Genomic DNA, 20,533 nt, shown 5'->3' on the forward strand with positions numbered 1-20,533 from the left:
GGAAGGAAGTGCCGAGTGCTGGGTCTGGGGTCACAGTGCGTGGGCATGTGGCACAGGAAGGTCAGCAGGACCCCCACTTCCATTTCCCGCTCCAAGCCAAAGCCGGCTGTGACAACTGTGCTGACAGGACAGACAAAGGCGAGGGAATGGGAGCTGTCCCCAGTTCGTTCTCAGGAAGTGGCAACACAGGGTAAATTAAAGGTGAGAATTAGACAAGGATTAGTGGAGGACCTAGGAGGGAACTACATGCAACGTGTGAAAGGTTAGAGAGAGAGAGGCACAGGAGCTGTGGGAGCCCCGAGTCAACCTCTGTGCGTGGACCCAGGGGACAGGTCGCAGAGGAGGTGCCATCTGAGCTGGAGTTTGAAAGGTGGAGAGTGTGTGGAGGTGCACCCCAGAGAGCACACAAGAGACTGCCGTGCTCTGTGGCAGGTGATGCTCGAGCTGCCTGTTGTCGTCAAAGCCGTGGTTCTCGAGGCAGAGAATTGGGGGAAGAGCATGCCAGGTTGGGGGAAGAGCATCTGCATGGCATAAAGGTGAAGAAGACTACGGTTTGTAGGGCAGGGCCCCCCAGGGATTAGGGCACCAGCAGGCATCAGTTCCCTGGTGCTCTGTCAGTGGGTCAGAAGACTTTTTTTTTTTCCTCCTAAATTACAAGTTATCAGTTGCATCCTGTGAGGGGGGGCGCTGACGTTGCCCAAATCCACACTTCCTGATATGTGGAGGCATTCCTGTATCAACAAATGCCAATCACCTGCGTTTGTACGCACAGTCTGTACAAGTCCTGATAGCTCCCAGCCGAGACACATCAGAAGGGCCCAGTGGGAGTTGTGGCAGTCAAGGTGTGAGGACAGAACAGCAACAATAACCAATCCTGCTGCGCATTCACTGATGCCAGCACCAGGCCACACACCTTGTGAACGTCAGCCTGTGGAATCCTCGTAACTGCCCACGAGGTAGGGACTGTTATTCCCACTTTGCAGGTGAGGAAGCGGAAGCTGGGCATGGCTAGGGGACTTGTCCAAGGTCACACAGTTAGCTAAGTGGCGAAGCTGGGATTCAAACCCAAGTTCGCTTGACTCCAAAACCCAAGCTCTTTTCATTTGCCCAGACTGAGGAAGGCGAGCCCCGGCCCCATTCAGTCTTTGCTAAGATAGCAGGAATGAGATGCTGGGGACCTGGCATGGGTACTGGCAAGGCGCTGACCTCATGAGGTCACTGACCTGGGGTGAAGTCAGGTGGCAAAGATGCCCCTCCCCACTTCCACTGACCAACTTCACGTCAGCGCTGAGCGATCAGAGTCTAAGTGTGGTTGGACCGCTTCTGCCTCAGCTACAAAGCTCTCTACTTCCTGAAATTCAGGAAAACACTCAGAAAAGGGCTGAAAGGTAGCCAGTAATTAGGCCCAATCATGGTCTGGGAAGAAAATGAGCACGCTCCGGCCAGAGGGACCACGGTGGCTGTAGCCCTGTAGCCCATGTCCCTGCCCCGCCCTCTCTGCATCCAGCTCCCAAGCTCTGCCTGAAAGGGGCTCATAAGCGACAAGGACAAGGCCTGCTGCTCACAGAGGTCGGCCCTGGGGATCCAGATGCAGGGCAGAAAATGGCTGGTCCTTCCTTTCTCCCTTCGGCAAATGCTCCTCCAGGTCACTCCTGGGCTTGCACCCTATCTGCAGCTGTGCCTGTGCTGACAGCTCGCCTTGGCCAGCCTGCAGCCCCCAAACCCTTTGTTTCCCCCCTGTAATTTGCGTGGCAGCAGAGGAATTTATCTCCATGAGGGTCAGTGACTTTGTTGGAGCCTGCTGGAGACGAGTCTGGGTCAAGGGCCCAAGTCTCCCAGATGAGCCGTCTTTTCCCCCCGGCCTCAAGCGCTGGGGCATGGTTTGCTGTGCTCTGCCTGCTGCCCCTGGCACTGCTCTTCATTCTACCTCAGGAAGACTAGGTTACCAGCAGCACTGGCTACACCAGAGGCAGCTGCTGACCATATTAAAAAAAAAAGGTCATTGCCTCTGAGGTCTTCTTTCCATCAGGGGAAACACATGGGCTCACAGAACCTAATCAAACCAGTGATGACTCTTACTGCATGCTCCCTCAGGGGTAGGGGAGGAGTGGAGACAGGCCCACTGTGGGGGAAGGGCCCTGGATATCAGGGGCACCTGTGCGTGCAACGGCCTCTGAGCAGGAGGAGAAAGGCATGGGTGTACAGGCGGCCGCTTAGAGAGGGTTAAAAAGGTCCTAAGGGCAAGCACACAGCTGAGCCACGTCCTGCCTTAATCCCTGTTGCTGGTCCTGGGGGTGTGCAGGAGGGTGGTGGGGGAGATGGGGAATGAGGTGGAGGCAGCTAAGGGGCTGGCCAGACCCCGCGGAAGTCAGCCGCCCCTGGACGCACGGGAACAGGACTAGTGGGGACGGCAGGCCCAGAACCATCCCTAATCAGGCCCCACAGAGCTGGTTTCCGAGCCCAGGCCTCCTGTACTTGCCTTGCCCCTTTGGGGGTCTTGCTCCATTTGGGGGTGTGCTTCTCGGGGCAAACTCTGTAGCTGGCCCCTGGCCCAGCCACTCTTGAGGAGCTGAGCAACAGAGTGCAAGGTATTCTCCTGTGTTTTGCAACCATCAGTTCTCAAGTTGTCCTGCTGCAGGAAACTTCCCCGTGCTAAGGCCTGGGAACACAGGGAGGGAGCATGCGTCTGTCCCAACATGAGAGGCACAGAGGTGTCGTGAGGCCAGCTGTCAAGAGGCCTGCCGCTGTGCTGCTGTCAGCAGTCAGGCTTGTGTTTCCCCCATGAGGGTCTCCCAAGAGCAGAGACCATGTTACCCCCTCCTCTCCACATCGCCCTGGACAATCTCGTCTACCTTCCCTCTGAGATGGGTAAATGGATTACCTCCATTTTTCTTCCTCCAGCCCAGACCTCTCTCCTAAGTGATTCACTGAAGCCAGGCTCCTGGGTGGGGCCGTGGCTTCCCTTGGCTACTGCACTTGCCTCGGCCTGAGCTCCATGCATGGCGCAGGGGCAGAGAGTAGAAAGCTCGCGTGACAGGAGGCAGGTATGAACTGGCGTCCTGCCTCCACCTGGGAGAACTGAGGTTTCAGCGCTGCTTCTCCCCTCCAGCTCTAGATATTTATTTGGGGAGGCCAGTCACCCAGTGGTGCCCTTCACCCCCACCCTGGGGGTGCAAATAGAGTACGGGGGGCACGATGAGGTCCTAAAACTGCCAGCATCCTCCCCTGTGCAGCGCGGCTGCCTCCGCCCCGGACTTGTGTGGGTGGAGCTCAGACTCAGACCCTCCCTCCCGCTGAGTAGCCTGTGGCTGGGCTGTTTCTGGCCCGGAGCCTCACACAGCGCACAGCTCGGGAGAAGGGCCAGGATCACGTTCCGTGCTTTCACCAGCTCTTGCTCCTCACAGGCAGCAGAGCTCCCCACGTGGGGATCTTGTACCTGAACCAAGAAAAGCAAAGCTGCTAAGCTGACGAGATCAATCTCCAAACACCACAGGAATGCAGCCCGCCGCCTGCTCTCACCAGGCGTCGGGCGTCTAAGCACATCTAGCGTTCCTGCTCTGCGGCAGAGCCTGGAGCTGGGTCTGCAAAGGGGGAAGCTGCTCCCATCAGTGCGTCTGACTTTACTCCTGAAGCCCCATCCTCCCAGGGGTAGCCCAGGCATCCCCTGCACCAGGAATTCCCCCAGTCAACCTCCCACTGCCCCTCCCTGCTTAAGGGCCTCCTCTGTGCCTCCGCAACCCTCTGTCGTGGCCTCCTCCACAGCACACGCGCCTTGGTGTGCGCGTCCAGGTGCTGCTTCCCTTAGCCCCGGGGTCTGGAGGCACAGAGGAAGAAAGGGGGGCTTGGAGAGGTCATGCCAAGCCAGCCCTCTTCACTTCCACAGCCTGTGCTCGTATCACTACAGTCCATGCTTCTCAAACCACCTGTCAAGAAGGACCAGTTTGTATTGCTTTTTAAATTTCAATTCTGTCACAGAGAGTGATCCTTTTATAAAGGATAATAAAAATGAATCACTAGAAAAATTAAAACACACACATAAAATATAAGCTCCACTTTTTTTTTTTTTTTTTTTTTTGCGGTACGCGGGCCTCTCACTGCTGTGGCCTCTTCCATTGCGGAGCACAGGCTCCGGACACGCAGGCTCAGCGGACATGGTTCACGGGCCCAGCCGCTCCGCGGCATGTGGGATCTTCCCGGACTGGGGCACGAACCCGTGTCCCCTGCATCGGCAGGCGGACTCCCAACCACTGTGCCACCAGGGAAGCCCTAAGCTCCACTTTTAAATTATTAGATTCAACTGACAAAAATTCTAATTGCTATAGACATTTCTAAAACGTCATTTTCAATTTCTCAAAAATCTCGCTGCTAATCAGTTCACACACTTTTGATTCCACAGCACCTGCCGGGTGCCTGCTGGGCCATTCTGCCAAGGGCTCTTGGTAGAGAAGTTAGAGAGAGGGTGAGACCCAGCTCCTCAGGTCCTGAACTGGGGCAGGAGAAGCCACGCTCTGATAACATCAGAAGCGGTGAGCAGACTGAGGCCTGGCACTCCGTCTATAGCAGACGAATTAATAACCGGGAAGAACCCCACCAGGTGGGCTGGCAGCATTCACCTGCGCAAAGAAGTGTGGGTCCTTCGTCATCTGGGCAAGGAGATTTTTCCAAAGAAAACACATTTCGGGCCATGTACTATGGACCTACCTATAAAGGTTGGAAGACAGGGCAAAGAGGAAGGAGATCGGGAGTATAGCTACAGGGTCCTGGGGGGCTGAGTTCCTGGAAAGGTCAGGGAAACAGGAGGGGTAGACTGAGACCACGAGTGGAGTCGCTTTATTTACTTATTTAATTATTATTATTTTTTCTTTTTGGCCACGCGGCTTGGGGGATCTTAGTTCCCTGTCCAGGGATTGAATCCACACCCTCAGGAGTGAAAGCACAGAGTCCTAACCACTGGACCACGAGGGAATTCCCAGAAGTGGAGTTACTTTAAAGGCAGATCACGGATTGGTTCCCAAGGAGGCCAGAACACTGTCACTTAGGAACACATAAAAAAAAAAAAAAAAAAACTCATGGCAGAGAAACCAACAGGACACAGATGGCAATTCCTCCAGCTACAAGCTGTAGTCCAGGTCAAGGACAGGCATGTAAGCTGTCCAGCCCAGGCAGGACTGTCAGCCCTTGGATACTCCACAGAGAAGCGTTAGTTATTCAGCACTCTGCTCTTTCCAGAAAGGCCCATCACCCAAGTATTTCATTGCAGGGGTACCTACTGAAAATACTTAAAACATTCTCCAATCAAAAGGCATCTGTAATCCCCTATAGGTTCATGGTTCAGAGCCATGACTCAGGACATAAGGTGGGGTTGGTGGGTTTGATTCCTGGATCTATGCTGCTGTGACCTTGGGTAAGTTACAGCTTTTTCATCTGTAAAGTGGGCATAACAACACTTACTCCACAGGGCTACTGAAAAGACTAAATAGGCAATGAATATACAGTGTTCAGCACAGTGGCTGGCACATAGCAAGGGTGCTATAAAACTGTGCTATTTTATACACACAGGCTGTCTGCATCTGCCAATGGAGTGTAAGCTGTTGAGGGGAGAGATTTTATGTACCTTATACAATGCTGAAGCTTCTAGCACCTAGAAGAGTGTCTGGTGCATAGGAGCTGCTCAATAAAGATTTGTTGAATGAATGATGTGGTAGCTATTATCATTAGGTCTACTACAGGATAGTGGAGTCAATGTGGCAACTTCTTGAGGGATGAGAGAAACCTGAGTAAGATTAAACAGTGATTCGAAGGAGTCAGTAAAGAGAATGAAGATCGAGGTTCCTGATTTAGGGTCAAAGATACAGGAGAGGCTGGGAAATCAGAGCTCAGGGGAAGGGACTGACTTCTCTATAGAGGGTAGACGTGTCAGAACTCAATGACTAACTGATATCTTGTTGAGAAAGGAAGGAGAAAGAAAAACGCCCAGATTTCTGGCTCAGGTGAGAGTGAATAGTGGTAACACTCAGTGAAATAGGCAACATGGACTGATTAGAATTACTGGAATTTTGGTGAGTTGGATACACTGAGTTTGAGATGCCCCAAGAGTCATCCAAGTGGAGCTGTCCAGCAGGAAGTTGGCTACGTGGGTAGATTCAGAAGAGATTTGGGCTCCAAACAGATTTGAGATCAGAAGAGATTTGGGCTCCAAACAGATTTGAGACTCATCAGCATGTATGTGTTAGCTAACACATAGTGAGAAGAGAAGAAAAAGGGCCATAGTTGAACCCTGGCAGACATCAACATTTTTTTTTTTTTACATCAACATTTAAGGGTGGGCACAGCAGAAAGAGATTGCTTGTAAAAGAGACTGAGAAGGAAAAATAGAGAAACAGGAGGAGAACAGGAAGGGAGTTTAGATGAAGCGTTAATGAGAAGAGAGAGTTGCAAAATGTTCAAAATGGAGGAAGAGATCAATACTGCCAAACTCTTCAGAGAGGTCAAAAAAAGAGGTTCACCCATTGGATGTGTCAGTTAGTCCTTTTGGGTGATCTGGACAAGAGCATTTCAGGGAAGGGAGGGGTGGGAGTGGAAGTGAGAGTACAGAGATTAAGAGTTAGGGGACATGAGGAAGCGGAGAGAACAATGGTAACAAGTCTTCTGCACGCTGCTGGGTGGGGAGACGCTCAGCTTGCTCCCAGGCTAGAAGGACAGTGATTCTGTGGATGTGGACAGTGCTCTATTCTCCTCTGTAATTGATGGTTTGGGACAAAGCTTTACAAGGATGCCTCTCAATCTTACCACTCCTCCCTGGTATTGTAGTGATAAAAGTCCCAGAATCGGGGCTTCCCTGGTGGCGCAGTGGTTGAGAGTCCGCCTGCCGATGTAGCGGACACAGGTTTGTGCCCCGGTCCGGGAAGATGCCACATGCCGCGGAGCGGCTGGGCCCGTGAGCCATGGCCACTGAGCCTGCGCGTCCGGAGCCTGTTTCTCCGCAATGGGAGAGGCCCCAACAGTGAGAGGCCCGCGTACCGCAAAAAAAAAAAAAAAAAAAAAAGTCCCAGAACCCATGAAGGGCAGAGAAGGAGGGTCTTTGGAATATGGGGATACCAGATACCCAGCTACCTTGACCAGGAGCCCATAAACTTTCAAATCCCCTAGAGCAGTGCAGTAGGCCTCCTGAACCTTCTCACACGAGAGTCCCAAGACAGGCAGCTGGGACTCTGTCAATACTCCAGACTTCCTGCCTCAGAGAGCTCAGCAAGGTTTCAAAAGCCATCCTTTGCACTCGGGGGAATTTGGCCAGCTTGGACCACGGCAACGATTCCTTAGTAGCATGAGAATCACAGACACAAACAGTCTCAGACACAAGCCACGCACCCTGGCCTTCCCAAAGCAAAGAGCATCCCAAGAGAAGTGAGGTTTTCCTCTGTAGAGCCAGGCAAGAGGGCAATTTCTACACCAGTGCCTCCTGAGCCCCCATCGGGCAACTGGTAGACCTCTGCACTCTGGCCCCTAGGCACCCTGTCCATGGGACAGCAGCTGTGAGAGGCAATAGAATGTGGCAGTTAAGCATATGGGCTAGGCGGTCAGAGTAGGGTTCAAACTGGGCTCCATCACTTCCTATCCGTGTAACCTCAGGCAAACTGCTCGACTTCTTTACGCCTCCATTTCCTCAGAGTTAAAACTGTATTAATAACAATCCTATTTCATATGATTGTTGGGAGGATTAAAACAGAAAACACAGGAAAAGGTCTTAGCAGAGGATCTGAGAAGTCAGTACTGACACATCAGTAGGTGCTGTTGGCCGTCAGCGTTGCTGCTGTACTTGGGCACAGCCTGGATTTGGGTTCTGCTTTTGGCTGAAACTGTGCGCCGCAGGCCTCGCCTATGGATGCATGCTTGTGCCTGACGTTAAGTGGCTTCACGGGTTACCATCGAAAAGACGTGATACTCGATCTTTCACCAAAGCACCTTTAAAAAGCCACTCAAATGTTTATAGTAAAGCATTGCTAGGAAAATGGGGAGTGTCAATTAAGATTTTGTGAGTTGTATTTTTTCTTTAAGCCTATATTTTAAATGTTTACCATGACCTATTCTGGGATCTTTATTTCTCCCTGAAAAAACTTCCCTGATTTAACGAAAGTCATTGGGAAAACAGAGTTCACTTAGTGTCTAACATTAAATTTTGCTGGAATGATCTAACATTGATAGCCCCAAGGTACATCCTCTCATTTCATTCTCTTGGCTAATGAGTTATGCTCTGACTTTTCCAAGATCACACATAGCCCATTAAGTGAGAAAGCTCTGAGAACTTTCTATCTCCAAATCTCATCTCTTTCCAATCTATCATATATTGGTACATGTCAAAATAATTATTTTTCTTCAGTAAGTCTCTCCACTGAAAGAGTGTCTCATCAACATTCCTCATTCCCTCAGACTCTCAATCTCCCAAGGGCAGAAATCAATATCCACTCATGAAACACGCATTAAGTGCCTATTAAGTGCTAAAGGTTCTGCTAAGTATTGGCAGCCATGAATAAGACCATGTCTCTATGCTAACAGGTACACAGCCTACTATGTGAGAAGAAACATCAATACATAATTACAAGTACTGTAACAGAGCTATGTGTGCAGCACTGTAGTGGGACAGGTTGAGGAAGGAGTAACTGGGTGTGCGCAGGAACGGAGGTCAGGGAAGACTTTCTGTTCCATGAGACCAATAGATGAAAAGCCCTAATCCGATGTTTACAGCAGAGCAGATGTTCAATCAATTTGATTTCCCTTGGACCTCATGCCCCCTCCTCCCCATCTCTCTCGTTAGAGGACGATGTATCCAGGCAGGCAAGGAGGACTTCCCAGCAGATAGCGCAAAGGTGTGAGAGGGAGCAGGCTGGCTTCCCAGAGAAGCAGGACTCTGCACCCTGGACGGGCCAGCCCACCAGCACCCGTCCACTACCACTGCCTGCTCCCCAGTCTGTGCTCAGGCGTAGGAGGCAGTGACTGGGCGGGATCAAGGAGGAGTGAGGCTTAGGGCCAGAGTGAGAATACCCTTCCCACAGCACTATGTAACGAGAGAGGAGAGAGAGAGAGAGAGAGAGAGAGGGATTTAATGGCTTGTTTTTATTAGATCGGGTCAAAACTAACACGTCAAAAGAGCTGCCTAAGACCCCTTGTGTCAAAATATTATTACTACAAAAATCAAAATCCTGAATTTACTTACAACTTTTTGGTCAAAATATCCAGAAACACTAGTTACCCACGAGGAAAAAAATTAAACAATCCTAGATCCCAACACCAGGGATCACGCCTAACAGTAAAACCAAACCAAAACAATAAAAACTCAGATGGATTAATAATTCAAATATAAATAATAAAGCTATAAAAGTACTGGATGGGGCTTCTCTGGTGGCACAGTGGTTGAGAGTCCGCCTGCTGATGCGGGGGACGCGGGTTCGTTCCCCGGTCCGGGAAGATCCCACATGCCGCGGAGTGGCTGGGCCTGTGAGCCATGGCCGCTGAGCCTGCGCGTCTGGAGCCTGCGCTCCGCAACGGGAGAAAGTACTGGATGAAGATTAAACTACTATGTGTGGATATAAATTCAAAAACTGCTACTGAGGGCAATTTGCCAATAACTTTCAAAATTATAAACACACACAACTTTGGATCCATAAATATCACTTTATTCTAGATAATCTCACATGTGTGGGGAGTGCTGTGTAAAAAAGGTTATTCACTGAAGTAATATTTAGAGTAGTAAAAAATGGCAATTGCCTAACTGTCCATCAATAGGGAACTGATGCAGTAAACTATAGTTTAGTTCACGGAATGCTGTGTAAAGAAGGGATTTCTGCTTCTCACCATGATAGAATAACAGAGGTGGGATTTACCCTCCTACCTTCAACAACCAGAAAACAAGTCAAAATAGATGAAACAAGTCTTCGGACCAGTGCAGGGATGGGGAACCCAAATAGAGCCCAGTGGTCTTCCTGAGTTGAAAAAAAGTGATCAAAGTTTAGGGAGGGCAAGAAGACTAGAATTTGTGGAGACTACCACAGAGGACAGAGATGCTCAGAGTGCCCCAGAGATCTGCAAAGGGGTCCCCTCAGATCTTTGGCCAAGTACTGACCTGGGCGTATATGAGAGGAAATTCTGAGGCTGAGGAAAGTCCACCAGGAAGCGGTAGATCAAACAATTCCCGGTGTTCATACAGGGCTGGGAATTGTTTGTATTCACAAAACAATTGTGGAAATAAATCAGGCAGAGTGGAAATGCCTCATAATGCACAAGGCACTGGGTCCAGTCCCCAGACAGGTACTGCGTTAGTTATGGGGATAAATTAGCCCTAGACAAACGGTTGCTCAATACCTGCACTAACAATATTGAAAGCAAATCTCAAAGGGATACAACTGATTCCAAGTAACTTAACTACATGTCCAAGCAAAACTAGCACTATTTAAGAGAATATAACAAAATCTAGCACAGAAAAACAAAAATTTCACATTGTCTTGAATCTAATAAAAAATTACCAGGCAGGCACACAAAGAATCAGAAAAATATAGGCCATTATCAGGAGAAAAATCAATCAATAGAAACCATCCCAGAAATGATACAGATGATGGGATTACCAGACAAGGATGTTTAAATAGCTATTCTAAATATATTCTCTATGTTCAGGAAGGTAGAAGAACACATGAACATAATAAAGAATAAAATGAAAGCTATAAAAAGACCTAAATGGAACCACAGAGATTAAAAACACAATATCTGAAATGAAAACACACCAGATGGGATTAACAGCTGATTAGACACCACAAGAGAAATAACAGTGGATGTGAAAACATAGCAATATCAACTATCCAAAATGAAACACAAAGAGAAATAAGAAAGAATTGGGGGGAAAAAACACCAGACAAACCTAGCATCAAACAAACCAGTTGGATGAATGGCTTAACATACATGTAATTGGAATCCTGTGAAGGGTGATGGGCAGAAAAAATATTTGAAAAAATAAGGACAAAATGCATCCAAATTTGATTAAAAAATAAACTATAAACTATATTTATTTATTTATAAATAAATGCAAGCCAAGAATAATATAAAGAAAACCACAACAAACTGCATCATATCAAATTGCTGAGAATGAGCGATAAGGAGAAAAATCTCAAAAAGCAGGCAGAGGAAAAGAGAAACATTGCATACGAAGTGAAAAAAGGTAAAGGGACTTCCCTGGTGGTCCAGTGCTTAAGAATCCACCTTCCAATGCAGGGGATGCGGGTTCGATCCCTGGTCAGGGAACTAAGATCCAACATGCCAGAGGCAACTAAGCCCGCACACCACAACTAGAGAGAAGCCCCAACTAGAGAAGCCCACACGCCACAGCGAAGATCCCACGTGCCGCAACTAAGACCTGACGCAGACAAATAATAAAATAAAGTTTAAATGAATAAATAAGGTAAGAAGGACAGAAGACTTTTGTTAGAAACTATACAAGCCAAAAGAAAGTGAAGTTATATCTTTAAAGTACTGCATGTTTGTCAAATTGTCAACCTAGAATTGTATACACAGCCAAAACCAAACAAACAAACTTTCGAAACTGAAGGTAAAATAGACTTTATCAGACAAACCAAAGCTGATAGACTTCATTGCCATAAGATCTTCCTCATAAGAAATGTTACAAGACGTTCTTCAAGCAGAAGAAAAAGAACACCATATAGAAATATGTATCTAACACAAAGGAAGAAAGAGCAACAGTAAAACTAAGTTTGTGGGTAACTATACAAGAGTTTTCAGGGACTTCCCTGGTAGCGTAGTGGATAAGAATCCACCTACCAATGCAGGGGACGTGGGTCCGATCCCTGGTCCAGGAAGATCCCACATGCTGCGGAGCAACAAAGCCCATGTGCCACAACTACTGAAGCCTGCAGGCCTAGAGTCCATGCACTGCAATGAAGAGTAGCCCCGGCTCACCACAACTAGAGAAAGCCCACGCGCAGCAACAAAGACCCAACGCAGCCAAAAAAAAAAAAAAAAAAAAAAATTAAATCAAAAAGCAAAGGGAGAATGAAAACAAATCCGAGGGGGAAAAAAAAAGACTTTTCATCCTAATTTTTAAAAACTTTTAAAATTTAAATTGTGGTAAAATACACATAACATAAAATTTATCACCTTAAACATTTTTAAGTGTACAATTCAGTAGTGTTAAGTACTTTCACATTGTTATGCACTCAATCTCCAGAATGCTTTTCATCTTGTAAAACTGAAACTCTGTCTATTAAATATCCATTAAACAGCAATTCCTCATGTCCCCTTGTCCCCAGCCTCTGGCAACCACCATTCTGTTTTCTATCTCTGTGAGTCTGACTACCCTAGGTACCTCACATAAGTGAAATAAAACAGTATTGTCTTTCTATGACTGGCTTATTTCACTTAGTATAATGTCCTCAAGGTTCACCCACACCGTAGCATCTGTCAGAACTCCTCCTCTTTTTAAGGCTGAATAATATTCCATTCCATGTATATACCACATTTTATCTTTTCATCAGTTGACAGACTCTTGGATTGCTTTGGCTATTGTGAATAATGCTGCTATGAACATGGATGTGCAAATACCTCTTTCAGACCCTGCTTTCATTTCTTTTGGGTATATACCCAAAAGTAGAATTGCTAGGTCATATAGTAATTCTACTTTCAGTTTTTTGAGGAACACCATACTGTTTTCCATAGTGGCTGCACCACCAATTTACATTGTCACCAGCAGTGCACAGGGTTCTGATTTCTCCACATCCTTGCTTTTTTGATAGCAGCCACCCTAATGAGTGTGAGGTAGTATCTCACTGTGGTTTTTTTGTTTTGTTTTGTTTTTTGGCTGTGTTGGGTCTTCATTGCTGCCCGCCGGCTTTCTCTAGTTGAGGTAAGCGGGGGCTACTCTTGGTTAAGGTGCGCAGGCTTCTCATTGCAGTGGCTTCTCTTGTTGCAGAGCACGGACTCCAGGCACATGGGCTTCAGTAGTTGTGGCACGTGGGCTCAGTAGTTGTGGCTCGCGGGCTCTAGAGCACAGGCTCAATAGTTGTGGCACCTGGGCTTAGCTGCTCCGCGGCATGTGGGATCTTCCTGGACCAGGGCTTGAACCCATGTCCCTTGCATTGGCAGGCAGATTCTTAACCACTGCACCACCAGGGAAGCCCTCTCATTGTGGTTTTGATTTGCATTTCCCCAATGACTAATTATATTGAGCATTTTTTCATGTGCTTGTTGGCTATTTGTATATCATCTTAGGAGAAATGTCTATTTGAATCCTTCACCCATTTGTTGTTGTTGTTGAGTTGTAGGAGTTCTTTATATATTCTGGATATTAACACCACATCAGATATATGATGTGCAAATATCTTCTCCCATTCTGTAGGTTGCCTTTTCCTGCTCATTTTTAATTCACTTTAAATAGTTAACTGTTTAAAACAAAAATAAATAAGGACAGTGTTGTGTGGGTTTATAATACATCAATGTAAAATATGACAAAAAATAGCACAAAGGGCGGAAGGGGAAATGGAGGTATACTGTTCTATAGTTCATAAGCTCTAAGCGAAGTGCTATAATATTATTTAAAAGTAGATTATAAATCAACGATGTATATTGTAAGCTCTAGAATAATCATGAAAAACATAAAACAAAGAGGCATAGCTATTAAACCAACAGTTTTATTTTATGGTAAAATAAAACCATAAAACACACTCAATTAATCCAAAAGGAGGCAGGAAAAGAAAGGGAAAAAAGAAACTAGCAGAAAACTCATAGCAAGATGGTAAATTTAAGCCGAACCACACTGATGATTACATTAAATATAAACAGTATAAACATTCCAGTAAAAGGCAGGCATTGTCAGATTGGATAAAAAAAGCAAGACTCCATTATGTGTTGTCCGCAAGAAACCCTCTCTAATTATAAAGAAACAGATAGGTTAAATGTAAAAGGAGGGACTGCTGCCAACCACACCTCTAAGATCCAACTTCTCTGATGCTCAAGGGTATAAACATACAAACTCCTTCTCCACCAGAAAATGTAAAAGAATAGAAAAACATACACCATGATGAAACTAACTTTTAAAAGGCTGGAGTGGTTATATTAATATCAAAGAAGGAAGATTTCAGAACAAGGATTATTACCAGTGAAAAAGGGACATTTCAGAAAAATGAAGGAATCTATTCAGCAAGGGGCTACCATCCTAAATGTGTATGCACTAAATGGCAGAGCTTCAAAATATATTGAAGTAAAAACTGATAAATGGAGAATTCAACATCCCTCTGTTAGTAACTGACCATATGTGGAATCTAAAAATAAAATGATACACTTAACCACTGTACCACCAGAGAAGTCCCGGGAAAGACTTCTTAGATAAAACATCAAAAGCAGGGCTTCCCTGGTAAGCCCTCTAAGCCTTCCCTTCCCTCTAAACCTACTAGAACAGCTAAAATTAAAAAGATTGATGTCAGGGATATAAAACAACTAAAACTCTTACACTTTGCTGGCAGGAGAGCAAAACGGTATAGTCACTTTGGAAAACAGTTTGGCAAATTCTTATGCAGTGAAGCATACATCCTCTACACAAATGTTTATGTTGGCTTTACTTATAATAGCTAAAAACTGGAATTAACCCAAATGTCTTTTGACTGTTGAATGGATAAACAACATACAATGTTATGCCCATATAATGGAATACTATTCAGCAATAAAAAGGAACAAGCAACTGCTACACACATGTGTGAATCCCAAATGCATTATACTGAACAAAAGAGGCAGACTCAAAAGGCTACTATATGATCCATTTATATGACATTCTGGAAATACTACAGGGACAGTAGTTGTCAGGGCCTGGGGATCAAGGGAGGGGTTAACTGCAAAGAAGCATGAAGTAACTTTTGGGGGTGATGTTGGACGTGTTCTATTAACCGTTACGGTGGTTGCACAAAGGTATTCTCAAAACTCATACAACTATACTAATATGTAGATTTTACTGTATGTAAATTAAACCTCAACAAATCTTTAATAAAATTATGACACCTCCAAACAATTATATATTATGCAATCATTTAAAATATGAGATGAATCCATATATGCTGGTAATAGGATAAACTCTAAGACATATTGTTAGGAGTAAAAAGCAAGATACAGTACAATAAATACAGTATGTTCGTGTTTATGGTAATATTGGCTGTCTCTGGGATCTGGAGTGGGAATATATACCCTTTCGTACTGTTTGAGTTTTTTTTCCCCACATGCTTGTATTACTTTCAATTAGAAAACCCATACACAGGTCAAGGAAAACTCACAGGTGTCTGGCCCAGGGGCCTGAGCAATGTAGGTCTGAGAAAACCCACGCAAGAATATGGAACATGGTGCCAGACACTGAAGAAGTGCTCAGTAAATAGCTGGGGGAAGCAAAACATTGGAATCACGTCAGAAGGCAGACCCCAGACAAAGGGATCTCTAACTGAACACCAGGTGTTCAGCCAGCAGAGCCTCCTGTTTTATACGAGGAGCTAAGCTTGGATTGCTGACATTAGGAAAGAAAAGGAGCATAAAATCCAAATACCCTGGATTTGCTTCTGGGCAAGCTATTTGTCAGCATTCCTTTGCAAGCACACCGTGTGCCCTAACCTCAGCCTTCTAAGGGATGGGGTGCATACCCTTCCCCCGTGAACACAGCCCATGCCAAGAGGCCACCCCTAGGGCTCCTCTGGTGGTCCGAGTGCTACATCCTGACTCCCAGAGGTCCAGAGCAGCCCCTCCTACATCCCCTCCAAGTCAGATAGTCCTATAACTCTCTGAAGGAACAAAACGACCCCAGGGGTCTCACTGCACTCAGACCACAGACAAGACGATCGCAGCACGTCAGGCTCTTTTCCACACCAAGGTTTCAGGAAAGGAAACCCGAAAGGAAAAGGCGGATAAGCAAGCAAGGCCTCTCAGTGGAACGGGGTGAAAGGATCTCCCAGGGTTTGGCACAGCTTCTCTCAGCAGCTCCCGTCAAGGAAATCAGGAACTCTAGAACGCCAGCCTCAGAAACTCCTCTTTACTTCCTGCTTTATTTGGCTTTGCCTCCCTGAAGCCAGGTAGTTGGTCCCAGCTTCCAAAAAAGACTACGAGCTTCTGTGCTGTGGAGCACTGTCTGGCGGCCTCTGGATACCTGGCTTCCAAGGGGAACCACGTAGGTTCTACCTCGTCTCTTTCCTCCACAGAAGCGAGCTGTGCTGGCAGGTACAAGCTCTGAGAGGAAGACGGGGGTAAGGTGTAGCAAGGGCCTAGAGTGGGACTGGAGTAGGAACCAACCAAAAGCAAAGTCCTTTCCAGGCACCCACCGACTCAAGGACACGGGAGGAAAGGTACCACAGAATCTCATTTTCTGAGGCACACCACTTGCCACATGGGGCAGGGTGTCTGAGTCCTGGGCCATGGACCAGGCTATCCAGGTGATGGGAAGAAACAGGAGCACTTACCGGGGGAAGATGGCGGTCATCAAGGCTGAAGCATAGCCAGGCTTGCAAGTTCCCTCTGAAAAGTTTGCGTACTTGGTGGCTAACTCAGCAGGCCTATAAGAAGAGAAAGAGAGTCACGGCTTGCCAGGCACTGGGCAGCGGTTACTAGTTCATGAAGAGCTGTAGGTATTTAAACCCTGAACAAAGCTTCACTCCCTACAATCAGCACTTCAGCCCCCTTTCCATACCAAGGCCCTGGAGGTGGGGGTAAGGGGGAGGAGCCAAGAAACCCTAAAGGAATAGGTGGATAAACAAGCAAGGCCCGGCAGTGGAATTTGGTAAAAAGAGCTCACTGGGTTTTGCATAGATTCTTTGCAGTAAACCAGATTCCACGGAAATCAGGAACTCCATCCAGGCTCCCCGACTGGGAGAGTAGAGCCTGGAGACCTAAGGAGAGAGCCGCCAGACTTTGATAAAGTCACAGGCACTGCCCTTTCAACCTTCCTGGATATGTCTACATGTCCAGCCTCATCTGCCTCTATTCTCCCCACACACACTATGACCCAGCCAGTGGGAACCACTCACAGTGCCCTGAATAGAGATCAAATACATGTTGGGGCGTTTAGTTAAGGAGGCTCTCCTGCTCTCCTATCCTCTGTGCCTGGAATGTTCTTCCTTGTCCTTCTCCACCTGCCTATGCCTCCCGGTCCTTCACAACTCAGCTCAGATGTCAATTTCTCTGGGCCTAACTCCCTGACCCCCAGATTGGGCCAAGTGCCTCCCTGCGTTCACCGTCCACCCCCTGCCATCCGCGTTACATGATTGCCCAGCACTCGCCGTACGGAACTGCAATCGTCGGTAGTATGTCTCCCTCACTGCACTGTAACTTCAAGGTCAGGGTCTGATTTAACCCTGTACCCACAGTTCTTTGCACAGAGATGGGCACACAGAAGACCCTTATGATTTTCTGAAGGAACAAAATGGCCCTGACAATCTCACTGCACTTGGACTGGACAAAAGACAATCTCAGGAGCCCATAAGTCAGAAAGCACTATTTTTCAGAAGGCTTGTGAGTTGTAGCCCTGGCTTTGCGGCTGTGTGACTGTAGTGAAGTCGCCTCATGTCTCTGGGCTTCAGTGTCCATATGTGTTCAGTGTGCAGCTGGAGTCACAGCCCTGCCACCAAAAACCCTGCCCAGTGCAGTCTAGAGAAGACCACAGAGGAAGAACAAGACACATTCAGTGACTGCTGGGGCTGGAGGCCCTGCGTGCTGGAGCACCTGAAGGAGCCCTGGCTCATTGCCAGTTCCCAGTCCCAACTTCCCCAGTCTCCACCTTCCCCAGTCTCCACCCTTGGGCCAGCTGCCAGCCCTCTGATGCCCAGCTGCTCTGCTGTGCTGGGGCCCTGTGGTGAGTCTTCCCTCAGGGCTGCCTTCTGCAGGGGCGGGGGCGGGGTGGGTCCAGGATAGGGGAGGCTGGTGCCTATACAGGACAGCCAGAAACCATGATGCCACCGCCTATCATGCGTCATGTGTGATTCACTCAGTGCCCTGTTGAGCCTAGCCCAGGGCCTTACACAGAGTCACTGCTCACTGGATTTAGACAAACTCATCTGTATCTATGTGCAATTTCTTCTAAAAAATATGCATTTTTTTAGCTTTCCCTACCAATGAAATTTAAAGCCTGAAATGCAGATGTAAATGCTGAGCGACAAGCCAGGAGTTGGGCCTTTATTTGGTAGGCAGAAGAAAGTCAAGGGTTTCACAAGAGAAATTTACATAACAATATTTTCTTACATAAACAACTGTATTTCAGAAACGAAACATAAACTTCAGTGCAATTACTAAATGTACTGGAAGCTTTTGGACTAGGCACAGTGATGAAAACATTATAGATTTCTTCAATTACTTGTCTCAATAGCCAGGTGAGTAGGTGCTATTAATTATTAATTTACATACAAGCTCAGAAAGATGAAGAGACTTAGTCAAGATCATACAGCTAGTAAGTAGTGGATACGACGTGAAACTATTTCTCTCTGACACAAGTGCAGGAGCTCTTAATTAATTAATTTATTTATTTTTGGCTGTGTTGGGTCTTCGTTTCTGTGCGAGGGCTTTCTCTAGTCGCGGCGAGTGGGGGCCACTCTTCATCTCAGTGCACAGGCCTCTCACTGTCGCGGCCTCTCTTGTTGCGGAGCACAGGCTCCAGACGCGCAGGCTCAGTAGTTGTGGCTCACGGGCCTCGTTGCTCCGCGGCATGTGGGATCCTCCCAGACCAGGGCTCGAACCCGTGTCCCCTGCATTGACAGGCAGATTCTCAACCACTGCGCCACCAGGGAAGCCCAGGAGCTCTTAACATGGCACCGCCCTGGTGTGGCTCACAGTCAGTGCCATCACAGAGGGAAGCACAGCATCCAGGGACAGCACGAGTGGTCAGTGCAGCTGGAGATGGGGTAGGGAAGCTCTCTGGAAGTGTGTAACAAGCAGTGAGGCATTATGAGTCCCTCATATCCTTGTCTCCAATCCCTCACCACCCGCTTGCTTGCCTGGTACTGTGGGTTCCTATGGTCTTTCTGAATTCCAGATAGTTTCACAAAGAAAAGGAAAGATGGATGGTGGTCGTCCCTTTAACATAGTGCATTGCAGAAATGCACGTGGAAATGCATGTACAACAGCAGACAAACCTTCAGCCACATCTTTCCTCTCTCTAGTGAACACGATCAACTTCTGGCAAAATGCTTCAAGAATCAGGGCTCTAGATGTGCAGCAATATGGATGGACCTGGGGGGCCTTATGCTAAGTGAAATAAGTCAGACAGAGAAAGACAAATACTGTATGATCTCACGTATATGTGGAACCTAAAAAATACAACAAACTAGTGACTATAGCAAAACAAGAAGTAGACTCACAGATATAGAGAACAAACTTGTGGTTGCCAGCAGGAAGGGTGGGGAGGGACAAAATATGGGTGCGAGAGTGGGAGGTACAAACCATGGGGTGTAAGATAGGCTCAAGGATGTACTATACAACATGGGGAATACAGCCAATATTCTGTAATAACTGTAAATGGAAAGTAACCTTTAAAAAATGTATAAAAATGTTTTTAATTAAAAAAAAAAGAATCGGGCTGTGGGATAGTCCAGGGTCTATGGACTCAGGTAATCCATAATGGAGAAGAAAGAGCACAGGCAAGATGGAACACAGGAAGCCAGAGCCCACCAGGAAAGGCTCTTCCCAGGCCAGTGCAGGGTAATCAGATATTAAGGCTGGAGCAGCTCTAAACCAAACCCCAAGCAACAGTAACTTCTAAAACATACAGCCCTGGGCATAGTGGGCCATGTCAAGTTATTACCAAATTAAAATGCCTTAGGAATGGCCTCCTGACTATCCCAGTGAGAGAAGAATAGGGGGAGTGTTGGGGATTCTGAGTCATACAGCAGGCTGGGACCTCTGGGGCAGTTAGCGGTCAAAACCACCAAGATTAACAGTCTCCAACTCCCTCGGGCCAGAATAGTTAGTTTCTCTAAGGCGCTCACACTCCAAATGCCAGGAGGTCCCCACAGATGTCTGGTCAAATCATTCAGCCCTTGTTCTTCTCCTACTCTGCAGCTGGCCTCTCATTTGGGGAGATTTAGCATTTCGACCAGTAAGAGCACCATTGTCCTGCAAACGTGACTACCAAGAGCCTGGGGTGAAGAGTGTAAACCACTGCACTCTTAAGAGGAAATCCAGATGGAGAGGCTGGCACCTAAAAGAAGGAACCAGACTTCCACGCCTCTGCTTCACTCAGAAGCCCCAAGTTTAAGGAATCAGGTCAAACAACAGGTTGTAAATGGGAAGAATACAGGACGTGGAATTAGAAGCTTTCATAAAAGACACTGCAAGCTGCATGACCTTGGGCAAGTGAAGGACAATCTGCTTCTCAGTTTCCTCATCTGCAAATGGGAACCACTCAGCTCTCAGAGATCTTGGAGGGTGTGGTGAAAAAGAACATTTGGAGGGGCTGGCTGTCCTCTAGAGCACCACACAAATACTTCGTGACAGGTGAGGTGGCGGAGCTTTCCAATGCTCAAGT

The 20,533-nt window shown here is 47.2% G+C and overlaps 1 protein-coding gene across 5 annotated transcripts in view; it reads right to left on the minus strand.

Annotated features, from left to right (window-relative positions):
• ST3GAL3 (ST3 beta-galactoside alpha-2,3-sialyltransferase 3) overlaps positions 1-20,533 on the minus strand; it is a 232,037-nt gene that overhangs the window by 55,566 nt on the left and 155,938 nt on the right. For all 5 annotated transcript variants that reach the window (XM_060140277.1, XM_060140274.1, XM_060140276.1 and 2 more), the window contains one exon: positions 16,482-16,574. In XM_060140277.1, the coding sequence (XP_059996260.1) occupies positions 16,482-16,574 (93 nt within the window). The remainder of the gene's footprint in view (positions 1-16,481; positions 16,575-20,533) is intronic.

This window comes from Lagenorhynchus albirostris, chromosome 2 (genome assembly GCF_949774975.1).
Source record: "Lagenorhynchus albirostris chromosome 2, mLagAlb1.1, whole genome shotgun sequence".
Classification (NCBI taxonomy): Eukaryota; Metazoa; Chordata; class Mammalia; order Artiodactyla; family Delphinidae; genus Lagenorhynchus; species Lagenorhynchus albirostris.